The sequence below is a fragment of the Polypterus senegalus genome, chromosome 8, assembly GCF_016835505.1.
Source record: "Polypterus senegalus isolate Bchr_013 chromosome 8, ASM1683550v1, whole genome shotgun sequence".
In the NCBI taxonomy this organism is placed as follows: Eukaryota; Metazoa; Chordata; class Cladistia; order Polypteriformes; family Polypteridae; genus Polypterus; species Polypterus senegalus.
Genome location: NC_053161.1, coordinates 26,008,210 through 26,026,924, shown reverse-complemented (window position 1 = coordinate 26,026,924; position 18,715 = coordinate 26,008,210). Strand labels below are relative to the sequence as shown.

The following is an 18,715-nucleotide window of genomic DNA, read 5'->3' as shown; positions in this document are numbered from 1 at the left end:
CCTGGGAGTACTTCCAATGCCAGGGCTGCTACCCAGGACATACAGAAGTCCAATATATTGGGGAGTGCATCTCCTTTCAGTGCCCTCTTGCGGTACCCATGGACCCCAGCAGGGCTGTACTGGCAGACTACAACTTTTGGCATTTCCTGCTGGTCCCTGAATGGGTGCCGATATGGAGGGCTGCTGCCCTCTAGCGCCTGGGGGAAATAAACACCTCTCGGAGACAGTTTTTCCCTGTCTTCCTTTATCTCGACCAGGGAAGGTATTACACATGTGCCAAGTGAGGGCACATGTCTATTTGTCTGGGGTTTCCTGTTCAGGTATGGAACCTTCTCTTCTGCTCGGGTTGTTCGTCCATCTGTTAGGACATCCTTGTCTGGGTAACACATCCTTCCCTCTCTTGGCCGGGAGACCTTTCTGTTCACTCGGGGACCCCCTTACGGGTAAGGGATCTTCCTGACTCCTCGCCTGTCCCATATGCCACCTACAACAAATTGCATTAACCAGCTAAAACTTTTGTATGAAATAGTTCCATTGTGTAACTTAAATAAGATTATCAGATGATGGAGCATATCAGCCTCTCAGAGGGTCATGAAGCCCTTCCCGTAAACAAGTACAAATTGTCCAAGTCTTGACTGCTGAGCAGGATTTATTTTGTCTGGACTGACCCAAATGTAATTCTCAATGTTGTAATTGACCGTGCCCTAAGTTTTTAAACAATTCTGCTGTATATTACTGAGGCTTGAAGATCTTTTATGGGAAGCAATGCTGATCTTTGTGATATGTATTATCTTGTGTACAGAGGCAGCTGCAAGTAAAGTACCAGTGCAGGCCTTTTATCAATCAAGTCTGCAGATTGCATGAGAAATTCTATTTTAGCAATGTTTAAACAGCATAAATGTCATAGAATGACTTGAAAGTAGCTTACAATAGACTTCAGCTACACATTACAGTGACATAATGCAAAAAAAAAATGTAATTGCTGAGAAGAGTGATTGAATTCACACAGTAATTTAGCAAATGTTTACTGTAATATATTAACTTTTTGTCTTGAATATCCTCAGCACTCCTGGTAACCCCTGTCAAGTGTAATACACACTGAAAGTCTTCCTGATACTCGGGATCAGGCCCAGTTCTGCCAGTCGTACAAAAGGTGCATCCACAAAGGCAGCCGCCCTCAACAAAATGCAGGCTTGGCGCGGGGTTCGTCTTTTCCAGTCGAATGTCGGTAACTTGCTTCAAAGAAAACCAAGCAAGTCACAACACGTGAATTGTGGCAGCTCAAGTACGCAGCACATCAATCAAAAGTTTTTATAGTGTTAATTCGAATTTTACTGATGAATTAATTAAACTTGTCGCCAGTTTGTTAAATGCGTAAATCAAGTTTTCTTTTACCTACAAAGAAATTTTCTTTAATTTTTTTTTGACATTAAGGAAATTGCGAACATTTTTAATTTTAAATACACTGGTTTAGAAAACGAGTGAAGGTATTATAGCGTGAGGGGGCGGCTGAAATTAAATGGCACGATGGTGGCTTCGCCTCTAGAACTGGGCCTGCTCGGGATAACATTTTTTTTCAGCCAATCCAACTGACCTGCTAGATAATAGTTAATTGAATTTATTTATACTTTTATGGCCATTAGTGAAAAAAGTTAAGAAGGGCAAATTGATACAATTATTGTGGTATTAATACCATAGAACTGTAATGTAAGCAAACAAAGAAAGGGAGCTTATTTTTCATTTAAATGTAGTGTTGAGTCTAAAAGGGATGATTTTTGAACTGCACAATATTTACCCTATGGAGTATTTTTTTAGTTTTCTATTGTGTTCTTAATGACATGCTTTTGTTGAAGGAGTATTGCATGCACCAAGAATAACCAGGGGCCTCATTTATAAAGCTTGCATACGGACAAAAAGAGTCTTGAAATGTGCACACGCACCCTCCTACACAAACGTCTGGATTTTGAAAAGAAAATTAGACAGCGGAACATGCATATATTTATGGTCACTCTAGTGTGGTGCTGAGGTGTCACCCATTGCATGGCTGCACTCGGGACGTAATCTGGGATCCTGAGTTGGTTTGTCATGTGGTAGGTGCGGCAATTGGCTGTATCAGTGCGTGCTCCTAACCTTTCTCTCTCTCTCTCTGACCCATGCGTATGCAACCATTCAAACAAACTGGGAAATGAAGACACCCTTGATGAATTAGGGAAATGTAGCCAAATCAGCTAAATAATGATTCACAGGCTTAATAATTCATATCACTGAGCTGTTATTATAATGAGCGTTATGTGACAAACTCCTCAAAAATGATGCATGTGAAGTACAGACTCAATTTTAGTTCCCTGTTAAGAAGTCCAATGCTGCATATTTGTACTAAAGAACTTTTTTTTGTTTTTTGTCAGTTTATACCGTCTACCTGTTCTCATTTCTCAGGGAACTGGCCGACATTTCAACAGTATCTAAGCCAAGCTTCATTCCATCATGTCCGCTGTTTTGGAAACCTTTAGTTGACCAGTAAGGCACCACATCCAGTTTTTGTAAGGTGTAGATTTACATACATAAAACATGTTTTTGGCAACATAAAAGGGCAATTTGCAGCAGTGTCAGATTCTCCTAACATAATCGGAGCAATTTACTGCACTCATGTTACAATAAGAGCACCTTGCGAGAACAAAGCTACTTTTGTTAACCATAAATAAGTCATGCAAGATATGACAGTCAAAGATCATGTCTCAGTGCCCTGGGTCAACCCATGATTCATTTATTTTGGGGCAAACTAGCTTTGACGGATGTGATGGTGCTTCACATCTGGCTGTCTTGTTGATAAGGTATCTGGCTGAACCCTCAGTATTTCATATTCTGTACTGCTCTTTGTAACAGCAATCACATCACTAGATGTGCCAGGTGATAGTGTCCATCTCAGGGGTCTCCAACTCCAGTCCTGATGAGCTACTGTGGCTGCAGGTTTTCATTCTAACTCTTTTCTTAATTAGTGACCAGTTTTTGCTGCTAATTAACTATTGCCCTTTATTTTAATTTCTTTCCTTGAGACTTTGGCCACTGAATCGATTCTTTTTTCCTTAAACGGCACCTAAACATAGATTTGATGTGAAGTGAGACAAAAGATGACCAGCTAAATTGGGGTCTCAAGCTCCAACTAACTTCACTTCATTCAGTTTCTTAATTTGAAGCCAATTCTTGTTGCTAATTAAACCCGTCATTTAATTCCATGGCGCTCATTCTGCCATGGCAGACATTTCTAAATCTGTAGATTTTCTTTTTTTAAGAGCGCTGTCAAAATGTTATGTGGACTTGAGCAGATCAACATTACTGAGGCCTTCACCTTTCTTTATTTTCAGTTACTGTGTGATGGATGCAGGTTGTTGTTTATGTGTTGATACATTTTGTGTTGTGACGGACAGCCGGGTCCCATGCCCGGCCGGGACGCTCTGATGCATACGCCCCAGGGGAGCCATCATGGACTTTGCAATACCTCCCCCGGGTGCTTGGGGCAGTCTCCCTGGCAGTGGATTCCTCCTCAATCTCCCCCGTGGCTCCATGGGACATGGAGTCCACCACAGCAGCCCGGTTGGGAGATGGGGTGGCCGCTAGGGGGTGCTGCAGAGATCCAGCCACCACACTGGACGGTTTATCAGCCCCACCCGGAGGTGCAATTAAGACCAGCTGGTCAGGCACCTGGATCACTTCCGGGTGGGGCATAAAAGGGCCTGCCTCCCAGCAATCGAGGCCAGAATCAGGAGGAAGAGGACGAGGTTGCCTGGGAGGAGTGGTGGAGCAGGAAAGTTTGGTTTTTTGTGTGTTTGTGCTTTGGACTGTGTTTGGGCTGTGTGGCACGGGGAAGACGTGTCACACAGCTGAAGAAAAATAAATGCCTGTGAGTGTGAACACGTGCCTCTGCGTATTCTATGCCAGGTCGGGTGCTATAAAGCCCTTGTTTACAGTGTCTTGATATTGTTTGATTGCTAATTAAGGAAAAAAGAAATAATTAAAGGGCCTGAGTCTTAAGATATGCATCAATTAAAATTAAGGCAAAGAGTTAATTAGCAGCAAAATCTGATCACTAATTAAGAAAAGGGCTAGGATGAAAACCTGCAGCCACAATAGATCTCCAGGGGCCTCATGTATAAACGGTGCGTACGCACAGAAATGTTGCGTAAGAACTTTTCCACGTTCAAATCGCGATGTATAAAACCTACACTTGGCGTAAAGCCACGCACTTTTCCACGGTACCTCATACTTTGTCGTACGCAAGTTCTCCACTCGGTTTTGCAGACTGGCGGCACCCAGCGTCAAAGCAATGGTACTGTTCTTGTGTGACTACTCATTATTTTCATGACGCGGCTTTATAAATACACAGAAACTAACCGCATATTGTTTATTAGTGTAATGCATCTGATTGTAATTAACTCGTAACAATATAATGGTAGAGGGAACAGCCATAGTATTCCAAATACCATAACTGCTTTAGCGTTGTTACTCTCACTTCTCCTTCTTCTTCTTCTTCTTCTTTCAGCTCCTCCCATTAGGAGTTGCCACAGCGGATCATCTTTTTCCATATTACTCTCACTGCACCACTCAGAGTATTTATATCACTGTATCTGAGTGTGAATCACAGCAGCAGCTGATCGGAAAGAGAATTATCGGTATACAGCTTTAAGGACATGCTGTCTCAGCCACTGCAAAACATTTTAAAGCATTTCCTGTACGGACCTCGCGGTTCAGAAACAGTTTAATCCCAAGAACTTTAAATGCACTTAATCTACAATCACCCCACTGTAAACTTGCACTATAGTTATAATATCGCACAACCTGAGCCACTTTATAAAGTGCGTATTTACATATGATGACGATATCATTTTTAAGGTGAAATGCAGCAAAATATGTTTGTTAAATTATACAGATAAAACTTTAACTTCATTTAAATAATCTATATTCTTCACTGGGAGTGTAGTGAAGGATAGAATAATTAAACGTGTACTACGAAGATATTTCAATGTTCTTTAAACATTTTGAAGAATCGGTGCTAAGCTTACAGATGGCTTAACGTCTATTACAGAGCTGATTGTATGGCGATCGGTTACTTGGGGAAAGAAAAGCACTGACTGCAGTGACGGCTACGCCAATTGTGGCAGTAGGGGGCAGTAGTGCACCCTCGAACCCTCAGGTACGACTCCTGACACCAGGTAACAGTCCAAGACCTTTTTATTTTTCTCACAGTGCACCAAGCACCTTCCACACTACAAACAAACACACTCTAAACAAACCACTACTATTAAACTCGCTATAACCTCTCCTCCTCGCCCAGACACTTTGCTCCTCTCCCACCCAGCACAGCTCAGTGTCTGGACTGAGGCAGCGTCCTTTTATAGCCCCTGACCCGGAGGTGTTCCTGTCCCAGCAGTCCACAGTTCCCTACTCCTTCCGGGTCAGGGAAATAAGTCCATTACTTCAACCCGGGAGCACGCCATATCTTCCTGTCACGTGACCGTGACGTACTCCCGGGTCATAAGGCACAACAGAGCCGATAAGTCCCCCCACAGCGACTCCTGGTGGCGCCAAGGTATCCAGCAGGGCTGTGAATAAACACCACAGAGTCCATAAGGCCCTGCTGGACCTCGGAGCACAATCCCGCGGTCTGGAGAGCTCCTCCTGTCGGCCTGGGGTGCGGACCGCCTCGAAGCCGGCAGTCTTCCACAGTTCCCCCCCCTTAGTGACGACTTCTGGGCGGAGCGTCCGGCCCCGAAAGGGACGTCCTCCTCCAGGAGGACGCGTCATCCGGGCCTTGAACGCGTTGTCCCTGTCCTCGAGCGAACCTTGGAGGGACGGTGTACTTCCTGTCTCTCCGGGGACAATGGCGCCTCTCGTGGCCCGGTCGCCGGCAATTATAGCACCGACGGAGTCCTCCTGGCTGTTCCCCTCTGCGGGACCAAAAACATCTCGGGAACTCCGTCAGCGTCATCTCCGCCCCTTCACCTGCCAGGGAAGTCATCATGGCCGCCTGGCGGCCCTCAAGCCTTCTTTCTATCCTGTTGGGAGACCCACCATTCCTTTTGGGGATCTCCCGCTTAATGTGGGGCTTGCGCTCAGCCTGAGGCCCTTCATGGGAAGAGGAGAGCCTCTGTGCTGTCTGCACACCCGCTACCTTCCGCTTACTGGGAGTCGGCGTCATTTGCACCGTCCGCACCGATGCACAGCACTATTCAGCTGCACCGGCACGAGCGGCGCATCCCCCGGAACTCCTACCACCGGCGCTACCCCGCACTTAAGACCGGTCGGGTCCTGGTGAGCCGTACTGCCCGGAAAGCCACGCCACGCGCATGCCCGGGCTGTTTGATCCAGTCCACGACCATTCAGTCATCGTGCCCCAGTCTCTTGGCGGGTACACAGTGCTTTGACGCGCTACTCATTCTCTGCGGTGCCCGATCGCACTGTGTCCCCTTATTCTCTACGACACGGGAGGGACTCACCTGTACTCCCGCATCGACCATCTCCGAGCTTCCGGCGCGCCTGCACAAATCCTTCAGCGCCTTCACAGGTGCTGCTGCCGTCGCTCCTAGTTCCTCCACACGTTCCTTCAGCTCTTCGACACCCTGCAAGAAACGGTGCAGGGGCTCGAGGTATTTCTCGAGACCCTGTAAGTCTAAACAGTTAGTTATCACGGCCGGCTGCATTTTCGCTTCCGCGTTGAGCTTACCTTCCGCCGGAACCAATGAGCACGCCGCCTCCCGGCACGTGTTCCGCTGGGTCGCGCACAGGCTCCTGGGAGTTGGAGTCCTCAGAGGGACGGCTGGCCACTACAAGCCGGCTGCGATCTGCCTTCTCCTTTACCGCGGCAGACTCGTCAGCCACAACCCGTCCCTCTTTGTCGGCGGCTGTTTCTTTCGGCGGCGCTTCGCCCGCCTTCCCCTCCCCTTCGAGGAGGCTCGGACCCGTTAGGGGACGACCGCCTCGCCGGCGGACTCGGGTTTCCTCCACCGTCCCGACATCCACCGCGGGTGACCAGTCTGTTGTCGCCGACTGCGGCTGTCTCTAGCCGTCTTACGTCACGGCTTGTCTTTTTGGGAGCCGCGCCATTTTGCCGGCACAGGTAGTCGCCCAAGACGCCGCTGCAATCCTCCCGGCGGACGCCTGTAAAACAGGATAAAAGACGGGCGCCGGGCGGTTTACCTGCAGCCGCCTCCGCAATGGAATGCGGCACCCCGGACCGTCTAGGGAGTATGATGCGCGGCAGTTGTCCGTGTCCGGTCTTTCGCGGCCGGGCTTGTTTGGCCCGTATCAGCGCTCTGTCTTCCTCGCTCCCGGTCAGGAGTGTCCAGGACATCGCGGCGTCCGTCATGCCCTGCAGGCGGCTGGGACTAACCTTCTTTTTTCCTGTTTTCTTTCCCATGGCCCTGTAGAGCGGGATATCACGCAGTGTTGCCGCTTCCTTGGCAGCGGGTGGTGTTGTGCACCTCCGTGTAAAGATGGGGAATCCCCTGAGGGTGTCTGCCCACACAAAATTTCTTTGTTATGCAGGTCCTCTGCCAACAGACGGCCAGAGAATCCTGCCGACTACGCCAATTGTGGCAGTAGGGGGCAGTAGTGCACCCTCGAACCCTCAGGTACGACTCCTGACACCAGGTAACAGTCCAAGACCTTTTATTTTTCTCACAGTGCACCAAGCACCTTCCACACTACAAACAAACACACTCTAAACAAACCACTACTATTAAACTCGCTATAACCTCTCCTCCTCGCCCAGACACTTTGCTCCTCTCCCACCCAGCACAGCTCAGTGTCTGGACTGAGGCAGCGTCCTTTTATAGCCCCTGACCCGGAGGTGTTCCTGTCCCAGCAGTCCACAGTTCCCTACTCCTTCCGGGTCAGGGAAATAAGTCCATTACTTCAACCCGGGAGCACGCCATATCTTCCTGTCACGTGACCGTGACGTACTCCCGGGTCATAAGGCACAACAGAGCCGATAAGTCCCCCCACAGCGACTCCTGGTGGCGCCCAAGGTATCCAGCAGGGCTGTGAATAAACACCACAGAGTCCATAAGGCCCTGCTGGACCTCGGAGCACAATCCCGCGGTCTGGAGAGCTCCTCCTGTCGGCCTGGGGGTGCGGACCGGCCTCGGAAGCCGGCAGTCTTCCACACCAATATATATTGAATATAAAACAGAAAGATAAAATAACAACACAGCTAAAAACGCAGCGACAAATTTCGGCAAAAGTTAAATGCTTGTGTCATGAGCACGAGGCTGCTAGTGTCTGCAATGGACGTGGCCATCCACCGTGCATAAGCTACCTTACTGACATTGGCCGATGAAGGAGCCACCGATTCTTCCTCTGCCCAGTGCCACCACAAGCCCAGAGCCGCCCCTGAGTACTCCTGCAATAAATTGTTTCATCGAAGTGAAACACATGTTTAATAACGTGTTTTAACTCCTATCATCATGAAAATGATATCACGTATCATCATGTAATGGATTCTGTGTCCAGTTGGAGGAAAAGAGCCGGTTTAAGAAGCAAGTAGTGATTCACACACATAGAGCACATAGAAGATCAAATACAAAACAAAGCATTTACGTGCTACTTTAATTACGATGTGATTTGAGAAACTGGTTAATTAAACGATTTTAAGATGAAGTTTATGATGTTCTACTTTAATGACAAAATAAACTACATGATTAAAGTGGAAATGTCGAGATTGAAGTTGACATTTCGTGCTTTTTCCCCACCATGTGCCTTTTTTCTCTGTACCCTAATAAGCTTTCATATGACACTCAGACAGTGGGCTACAACTCTTCTTTTCACGGCGACTTTGATATGTGACTTCTTTTTTATTTCCGGCACTGTGCGATTTTGTTAATGTGAGCTTTCAAGTTTCTCCAACACGCTATGCCACTCGATCAACTTCCTTTTGTTGATTATACCACGGCTTATTTGAACAAATAGTATGTTTTTCCTTTGCCTCCACTTGGTATTCGCTGAAATTCTTATATTTTCCCCGTGCTTTTCCCATTGTCTTTTCACAGAAGGCTGCGCTTAAGGGCAATTTATATTGATTTGCATATTCAAATAGGCGTAATTCTGGGAGGATTTGGGGCGTTACATAATGCGCGTGCACGAGCGTTAGTTTTCACGCTGATCGGGATTTATGTAGTGGAAGAACGTGGAAGTTGGAGTTCGCACAGATACCTGCATCTGGATTTTTCTGTGCGTAAGCACATTTCGGCTTTTGTGCTTACGCCATGTTATAGTGCGAGTTCTACGCACGGCGTTATACATGAGGCCCCAGGACTGGAGTTAGAGACCTCTAATGTACCTGCTCATGTGCTGGTGCCTCATGCCTTTCTTTGAGCCCCCAGAACACAGAGGAAAAGTTCTATAATGCCATTCGTGATCTTGTGCTCTCAGTTGTGGAGCACAATCAGATACTCTTGAATGAAGGTGGCCAGGTATTCGATGCATCAGAAGGGAACTGCTTTACCAACCAGTGAAGTTCTGCAGCACCGTAAGGTTGATTAGTATCCTCCATGTTTCAGGGAGGTGTTCGAGGTGCATTAACGTATGCATATTTACAAGATGATTGGATTTATAAACAAACAGTAAATTGTTTAACAATGTGAGTACACCAGATTTTATAAATCTGATTTTTTTTTGGTGGACACATTTTACTGTTGTATTTTAGCGTGCACATATTTTCACACTTGAATCTATGCAAAGTTTTAAAAATGAGACTCCAAGAGATGGCTACATATGGTCCAAAGAGAATGGCAGTTTAGAGACAAAAAAGACAAATAATATGACAACCAAAACATGAGGGCAAAACTGGAATCTGAGTCTGAGACAAAAATTAGGCCTACTTGTTCAAGAAACTGCCTGTAAAGATTTTGTTATTTGTGCAACTGAGGGATAATGCACAATGGAACTGGCACCATATTTAAATTGTCAAGTCCGGTGATGTCATGGATATAACAGTCACGGTCATGTATAGCCTTATGTCTTACAATCAAACAACAGAATGAAGCAACAACAAGAATGAAGTTTGTCAAAATAGATCAAAAGAGTTTAAAAACCCCAACAACTGCTTCTTCATAATGAAAATAACACATGTGACAGATGGGGGCGCTGTCATCCCCTTGAACCCTCAGACCAGATGCCAGACACCAGATAAAAGTCCAAATATAATTTTTATTCGAACTGTACAGTGCACAAAGCACCCTCCTCTCCACAATACTCATACAATAAATCAACCACAATACAAATCTCAATCCTCCACTCTCCCAGACGCGTTACCACCCTGCCACCCAGCTCAGCTCATCGTCCATGACACGGAAGTGCTTCTGAACTCCTGTCCATGTGACTTCCTAGCACTTCCAGGTCAGATGAAAACTCTTCTTCTTCAACCTGGAAGCACGTCATTCCCTTTGTCCATGTGACTAGGATGCACTTCAGGGTTGTATGCAAAATACTCATTGTTCCTCCCTGCAGCGCCTTCTAGTGGCCCCTGTGGTATCCAGCAGGGCTGTGGATGAAAACTCCATTGTCCATAATTCCCTGCTGGCATTCGGGCACCTCCATGCTGCAGGGAGGGCTCCACCTGGTGGCCTGTTGGTATTGGCCGGGATAACTGGCCGGCTATAGTCCATAACATAAATATACACACATAAAAATGTGCTATTGTTGGATATGCAAGGTTTAGCTGTCAGTAATATCACTAGGAGAAATTGTCTACATGATCTTGCTTACACTGAATTTGAACTTGAATTTCTTTACTGCTGATGATTTGCTGCTCATCTGTTATTCAGATTTTTGTTGGGATGCTGAAAGTCATAGTGAAGAATCTAAGATTTATCACCTTCTGAAAATGACTCAAGAAATTCAAATTCATTAGCACTAGGAGCATTAGTTTCTCCTTGGAATATCGATGTAGCAATGCTTCATTTCATCCCTCAACATTCTGGGTACGCAGTATGCCCAGGACTTGCTCCGTCCCTATATTATCTGCTATCTAACACAATGTTGGTCATATTTGTCCATTATGATTTTCTCCCTGGTGTTGTTCTTCTGTTGTGGATGTTAAAGTTCAGGTAGACTGTGGGTCATGCCATGTGGCATATGATGGGGATGGGACCTGGTACAAATTGACTAGGTGAAAATGAGTAAATTTTGTTTTCTCAAGAATTAGAAATTCAGTGATGACATGACTTTTGATTTGCTGCTTGTCAGTATCCATGCTGATTTGGTTGTGAGACACTATAAAACGGTGGTACGGTGGCGTAGTGGGTAGTGCTGCTGCCTCGCAGTTAGGAGACCTGAGTTTGCCTCCTGGGTCCTCCCTGCATGGAGTTTGCATGGACATGGAGGTTAGGTGCATTGGCGGTCCTAAATTGTCCCTAGTTTGTGCTTGGTGTGTGTGTGTGTGTGTGTGTGCCCTGCGGTGGGCTGGCGCACTGCCCGGGGTTTGTTTCCTGCCGTGAGCCCTGTGTTGGCTGGGATTGGCTCCAGCAGACCCGGGTTGGATAATGGATGGATGGACACTATAAATCACAAATGGTAGAAACTTATCCACATATCTTTGTTAAATCTAACGTTTAAATACACTAACCTGAAAGGAGTTTGCTCTTTAGCCTCAAGATAAATTAAATCTTGTTGATTTACAGTTCATTCTTGTCACAAATATTCTATTGTAATGCGCTAATCTTTTTTTAATTTTAATAAAAATTCCACTTTACTTACAAAACCAGAATTGAACTTTATATACTCTCTTTGATGCCCAAACAATGTATGTATTGTACAAGATTCCCATTTGCAATTTAGTCCAAGTACAATTCTTCTCCACAGCTTAACAAGTACTAAAGTTTTATTAAATAAAAATGCCCTTTTTAACAAAATATACTGCACAATTATTGTACATCATATTATTAAGGAAATTATTATTTGCTTATTTTGTTTGTATTCTGCTTATCTGCATGTAAATAAAAAGTGCAGTGCCCTTCAGATTCCTTTCATAGCTGTGTTTATTTTCTGTAAGCCAACACTGAAATGCTAGCAGTGTTAATCGTTTTCTCGCTTTTTTTCCTTGCCCCAGCAGTCCCTATTTTGTGACAGAATATATGGGAATCAGGAATGAAAGCTTCATGAAAGTAGCTGCGGTAGGAACCTGGATGGGGGATTTTGTCACTGCATGGATGGTGAGAATTGAAAATTTAATTTCATCTGCTTGAATTTCTATTTCCTGCGGATGCCTCCCAGTTGCTGCTAAAACCTTAAACCCGTTGCAATCTGATGGTGATGAGGATGTGTCATCTTTGATTTGCATTAGTTTGAGGAGTCTAGCTTCTCTGACAGTGCATACTACATGCAAAAGAAAAAAAATAAAAAAACAAAGCAAGTTTCCAACAGATTCATCATAAGGCTACAGTTACAACAGCAGAGGGTCTTTCATTAATTTATTGGCTAAATTTCTTTTAATTTGTAAAACATTTACCCTCTGCTTAAGTTTTTAATTGTACAATTTATTTGTCTCATGCTGAATACATATTATACAAAAATAAGACAGTTAAAAAAGTGTTATTTATCTGAAAAATAGTCTCTTTTGTACTTTTGCCATCCAGATTTACATTCTACCTTTGGCTGTACTCTGTAGTCCACTAATAACATTTTTAAAATTGAATTAGCTTTTCATGCAAAAAAAAAACAAAACAACAAAAAACAAACTAGTTGCATCAACCCAGAACAAATGAAATCCTTTATTCATTATTTTACATTTAAAGTTAATTATTTAGAGCTGCTAAATCAAAGATTGGGTTTTTATTCATTTGGCATCAGAATGCAACTTGCCACATCAGTGTTTGTAACAATTAAAATAAAAAACAATCCATGGTTTGTAGTTTTCTTTCTTTCTCATTGATATAAGCTTGATTATTTTTCTTGTTAATTAACATTCTTCTCATTTGCTGTTTCAAAAGATCCAAGAATTGATATTTTTTTAATATCCATTGACTTTTGTTTTTATTTAACTATTGATTGGACTCTATGACTTTGCAAAATTTTTTCTGAATTAACTGGTGTAATATAAAACATTACACATTTAGTAGGAATGCATTTAAAATGCATGTACATTAAACACTTGCAAAAGGAGAGTTAACTAGAGATTTGAAAAGAATAATTTCACCCAGCTACACAAATTATGTTTGAAGCAGTAAGACCTCTAAGCACTTTTATGTCTTGACCTCTACTGTACCCTGATTTTTCTGTAGTTTCACTTGCCAGGAAAGGGGAGGATTGGCATTTTGTTTTTTCAAAAAAGCATTTCTTCTTATATGTAAACCTACTCTCCAAAGCACTGAAGTCTTGTTCAACAGAATATCATCTGATTATAGTAATGAGGTGAAAGTACTGATAAACCCAGATGAAAAACAGCTTTCCTCAAAAAATATTCAAGTATAATCTTTGCTTAATTGATATCTAGAGACACAAAACCAGCTGAGGTTCATTTTTTTGTTTAGAGTGGAATATTCTGGAAATGTAAATAATTCATAAATTTTGGATAAATAGACACATGAAAAATATTGCTTAGAGATAAGAAAGCCTCAGTTTTTGCCATGGAATTCAGTTCAATAAATTTTATGTTTGCATATCATTATTCACTAAATGCAGGCTCAGATCCTGTGTGTCCTGTTGTAAAATACAATTGTAAAATGTATAATTTACTAATTACATGAGGTGGCGCAGTGGAAGCGCTGCTGCCTCGCAGTTAGGAAACACAGGTTCACTTCCCGGGTCCACCCTGCTTGGAGTTTGCATGTTCTCCCCGTGTCTGCGTGGGTTTCCTCCCACAGTCCAAAGACATGCAGGTTAGGTGCATTGGCGATCCTAAATTGTCCCTAGTGTGTGCTTGGTGTGTGTGCCTTGTGGTGGGTTGGTGCCCTGCCCAGGGTTTGTTTCCTGCCTTGTGTTGGCTGGGATTGGCTCAAGCAGACACCCCGTGACCCTGTAGTTAGGATATAGCGGGTTGGATAATGGATGGATTACATGAATGCATGCATTTAAAGGAACAGATTAGTTTAAACATTCGATAAAACAAAGCAGTTGCAAACTGATTAACATAAATGGATCCTAAGAAAACATGTCCATTATTATTATTATTGAGATACTGTTGTTTGACAACTAAGGAGAGAAAAGCAAAAACTGCAGTCAGCAGCATCCCTGGAATAAAAGGTTCCCATAACCAGTAATAAGACTGGCACAGTCACAGTCCTGGAGACCTAAGCCAACTGGCTGCCCACCCTCTCCTGGCCATTTTACAGTATATGTATATTCTGAGCAGACTACTATAATAACATAATCTATTCATACTTGGATTCCAAGGATATGAAGCATGGGGAAGTATTATTATAGAAACACAAAGCTAAAACTTCCTTGTGCCTCCTGCTGTCTCTTGTGGCCCTTAAATGATACCACACATGTTAAAGGGACAAAACAGTTTCATGCACCCTTAACTGGTGACTTGCCATCTCTTGGTTGTCTTCATTGTCTTCACCCTTTCTTTTAGAAACATTACATACTTCTGCATAGAATGTTATTTTCTCCTTCTTGTGCATAACCTTCTTTCTGTGCCCCTTAGACACACATAGAAAATATCACTGCAGTCTAACACCGGTATGTGTACATCCTTCCATGTTACCAGTGTGGCTCTGTCTTTCTGTCTCTCTCGTCCAATGTGGTTACATTACTTTTGGTTTTCCAGTTGGAGCACAGGCTGGTCAAGTGACCTGCTCAGGGTCACACAGTGTCAGTAGTGGGATATGAACTGACAACCTTAGGGTTTGAAGTCCAAAGCCTTAAACTCTACACCATACTGTCTGAGAAGCTGTGCGAATATATTATAATTATTCTAATTATATGCTTGAGAAGTAATAGTCTATACAAAGAAGCTTTGATCCAATTCCTACTGTTTTTTTTTTTCCTTTCCATTTCAAAATATTTATTCAAAGTGGAGATTAGTATAGAAATGCTGGTGTGATCACACATTGGTGGTGGTGGTATGCGGGATATATTCATCAATTCATCCAAATGATCATTTGTAAAATAATTATTAGTAAGGATATTGTAGCATTGTTTTTTTAGTGTTTGTTTTGAAAACATTTATAGACTGAATGCTTCAACTTAAAATGCTGGTTGTGGTGGAATAGGTCGAGTTTAAATATGCAAAGCAGTTGAGTTACTTTTCTTTCTCTTTAGTCACAGATTTTTTTCTGTTTATAGATTTATTTATGTTGTAAAGTGACAAGCAGAGACTGCGCTTTCAATTAATTAATAGTCAGAATTTTTAGCATTATTTATGTGTACTGATCAAAAGAAGGAGCTCCATGCTATACCAAAGGGTCTAATTTGTAACTTTAGATGGATTCTGCAGCACTAGTTCTGATAATGCATAGTTAAAGTACTAAAATATGAACTATGCATTATGCACTATGATAAAGGCAAGAAAAAAATCAGTGTTGCAGTGTTGTATGGAAGATAAGATAAATGATAATTATTGAAATAAATAAAGGTTTTCATGGTGGGTGTGCTTAGTGATAATATTGTTATGAATGGTGTAAGTAGCGGCTACAGAATATAAAACTCACCCCACAAGATTACATGAGTTACAAAAATAGAAGCCCTTTTTGAAATCCACAAAACATTTTCAGAAAGTATTTTCAAACTCCCACAACCTTTCAAATATCTGTTTAGGACCTTGTTCATTGTTCTACATGAAACATTCTACATGAGATGTGTGACTATTGACCAGAGTCCTTTTTTCATCATTCTATGAGGAATTATTTAGTACTTCTTAAGTAACTGGAAAACACTCCTTTTCCTTTATTATAAATGGTGACTATCATTCCAACAGTTAACCCCTAGTTGATTTGCCAGGCTTTAATATAATGGTGAAGAGAATACAGTACAATTATCATTTCTGGACAGATCTTGTGAACCCCTGCAGCCTTGCAAATGCAAAGCTTCTCAAACATCACACTTTCCTCAGCCACAAAAGATAACTCAGCTCCCCAAGTTGACCATTCCACTGGATTTAAACAAATTGAATGTGTTTTTTTGATCTTTTGACATTATCTCCAATCATAGTCTCCCCATACTAACAACAGACTAAATTATGTGCCAACTAAGTACTCTTCCGAAGTCATCAAATGGCTTGCCACAATCTCTTTGAGAACATAACGTCCTCTCTAACCACCTCCCACATTCATCTTATTTTACCACTACTGCAGCTGAAGCTTCATTGGTCTGCTTGGTTTTATTGAGTTGCTTGACAAAAGTCTTAGTAAGCCAAACTATCAAGACGTTCTCAAGTTTAAGGTTGAATTTTTCATTTCTGTTGTTAATAGCTAAATCGAATGTGCCTCTCTGAGGTGGGCTGGCGCCCTGCCTGGGGTTTGTTTCCTGCCTTGCGCCCTGTGTTGGCTGGGATTGGCTCCAGTAGACCCACGTGACCCTGTAGTTAGGATATAGCAGGTTGAATAATGGATGGATGGATGGATGGAATCTGCCTCTGCTCTGTCATAGACCCCTACAGTATGTAAGAAATAGAGAAGAAGTTTAACTCATCCTTAACCAAATTAGCAGTAAAACTTCTTAGAGCATTGCCAATTTCCTTATCCAATCTTAGCTTCATACTTTCCACCCCTAAAATCTTCTCTCTGTACTAGCAGCTCTATATTTCATTAGAGAATATTCTATGCTAGTGAGACAACTATTCTAGCCAAATTGTTGTCCATCTATCTATCTCTTTCAGTGTGAATTTAATTTGTTTGATTATTTTGTTAGTTTTTAAAGATACCTGTGTGATGTTTATAGACTGTATATTCATACGTGATGGTTGATAATAACATTTTTAAGCTATGAAAGGGCTGCTGATTTTGTTGTTGGCTAATGATTTGTTCTGTGTACTATAATATGTAAGTTAGAAATATCTTGTATTTCTAGTTTCTTGTGTATGTCTCTTGTTTTAGCTTGAAGTCAGCATGAATGCTGAAAGTGCAATCTCCATTATCACGATATCAATGAATTTATAATGCTATAGGACAATACACCTTCAGATGTTCATTCCCACCTAGTCAACATGTATCATACCTTCATGCTTTTAAGAGATAGGCTGCAAAATTTTAACATAGACGGACATCTCTCAAAGAGAACACGGTGTCTGCTCAGCCTTCAAAATCGAAGACAGGAGAAAGGTTGTCATTATGTAACAAATTGTAATGAGAAATCGTAAAATGATAGTGCATGAAGTTTTGTAGCCAACATTAAGGGAGTTATTTATGGGTCAGATGAAACCAGTCTTCATGAACCATTACATTTTTGCAAACATTAGCAAGGTGGATACCCAGAATGTTGATTCCTGAAGTGAATCATCATCATATCCAGTTTTTCATGGGTAATCTGGAGCTAATGAATTTGGACTAAGAGAACGGAAAACATATTTTACAACTGGGAAGAAACATGGATAAATGTAATTAAGTGTGTAACTAACAATTGAAACAATAAAAGTGTGGTGGTCATCCAATGTGAAAAAAATTCACACCAATGCAAGCAAGATCTTCAGCACCTTTTTTTTTTGATATCAAGTGTGTACTACTCTGATTTGGTTTGGTGTCAGCAGCTCTCAGTCAATGTAATCTGGCAAGAAATATGTCAACCATCCCCTTTCGGCTTCATGACAATGCCCCTTGTCACATTTCACAGTTGACAAAGACTGCTGTGCATAACTATGTATTCACAGAGATTCCAAACTTACCCTGTTCTTTAGACCTAATCACATGTAGACTACGACCGGAAGTGCTATCTCCATGGAATTTGCTATGTCAATGGTGAAGATGTCAAGACAGCTACATAACAGTTTCACAACCAAGATGTTTGTTTGAGTGGTATAAAATATTTTATGGACATTATAACAAATGTGTTAAAATCCATGGTGATTGTGTTACTACAGTAAATAAAGCTTGTTTAGTCTCAGTGGTGTTTGTCTTAGTAGACCGTGGTTGTCGTCTAATTGTATCATATCGTTAAGTACTCCTACTTCAAAAGATTTTTGTAATGTTTTGCCCTAGTGATCTTTTTTATTTTAAGGTACGATGTCTATCTGTCTGCATACAACATTTTGTCTCTCAATGGGCTGCTTTTGTTGAAATTTGGCACAATTATTCTTCAAGTAAATGGGTCGCAACTATTCAGTTTACACTGAGATATTTGGAATCACAAGCAAGTAATTGAATCCCACATTTTAAGAAGTATGATAGATGCTTTGGAATGCTATTTCATTTTGACTTTCGGTTGAGTTTTGTTCTTGTAAAGTGGTGATGCATTTAGGAAATGGGTTATTGGGTTTGAATACGATTTTGTTTTGACATTCAAGTTTAGTTTTGTCCTATTAACATGGTAAAATAGACATATTCATTGCAATGACTCTGCTAATGTTGATGACTGATCTGCTTTGCCCTGAAAAAAAAACTATTTAAAATCTCTGCAGCTTGCTGCAACATATTTGTACTTTTTGCCTACTTCTGAGGGTGGCAGGCTGCCACCATGGCCTGCTCATATTATGTAAATGTATGCAATGTTATGAAAGGAAGCTACTCAAATATGGAGCAGTGAGAATCTTCACAGGCAATAAGATAGTTTTACTTAAGCTCATACTGAA

The 18,715-nt window shown here is 42.3% G+C and overlaps 1 protein-coding gene across 3 annotated transcripts in view; it reads left to right on the top strand.

Moving 5' to 3' along the window:
• The window catches only part of tmem117 (transmembrane protein 117), a 573,994-nt gene that overhangs the window by 362,576 nt on the left and 192,703 nt on the right, over window positions 1-18,715 (top strand). For 2 of the 3 annotated variants that reach the window (XM_039760884.1, XM_039760886.1), the window contains exon 4: window positions 12,101-12,203. In XM_039760884.1, coding sequence (XP_039616818.1) covers window positions 12,101-12,203 — 103 coding nt within the window. The remainder of the gene's footprint in view (window positions 1-12,100; window positions 12,204-18,715) is intronic. The other variant, XM_039760885.1, reaches the window with a different exon arrangement.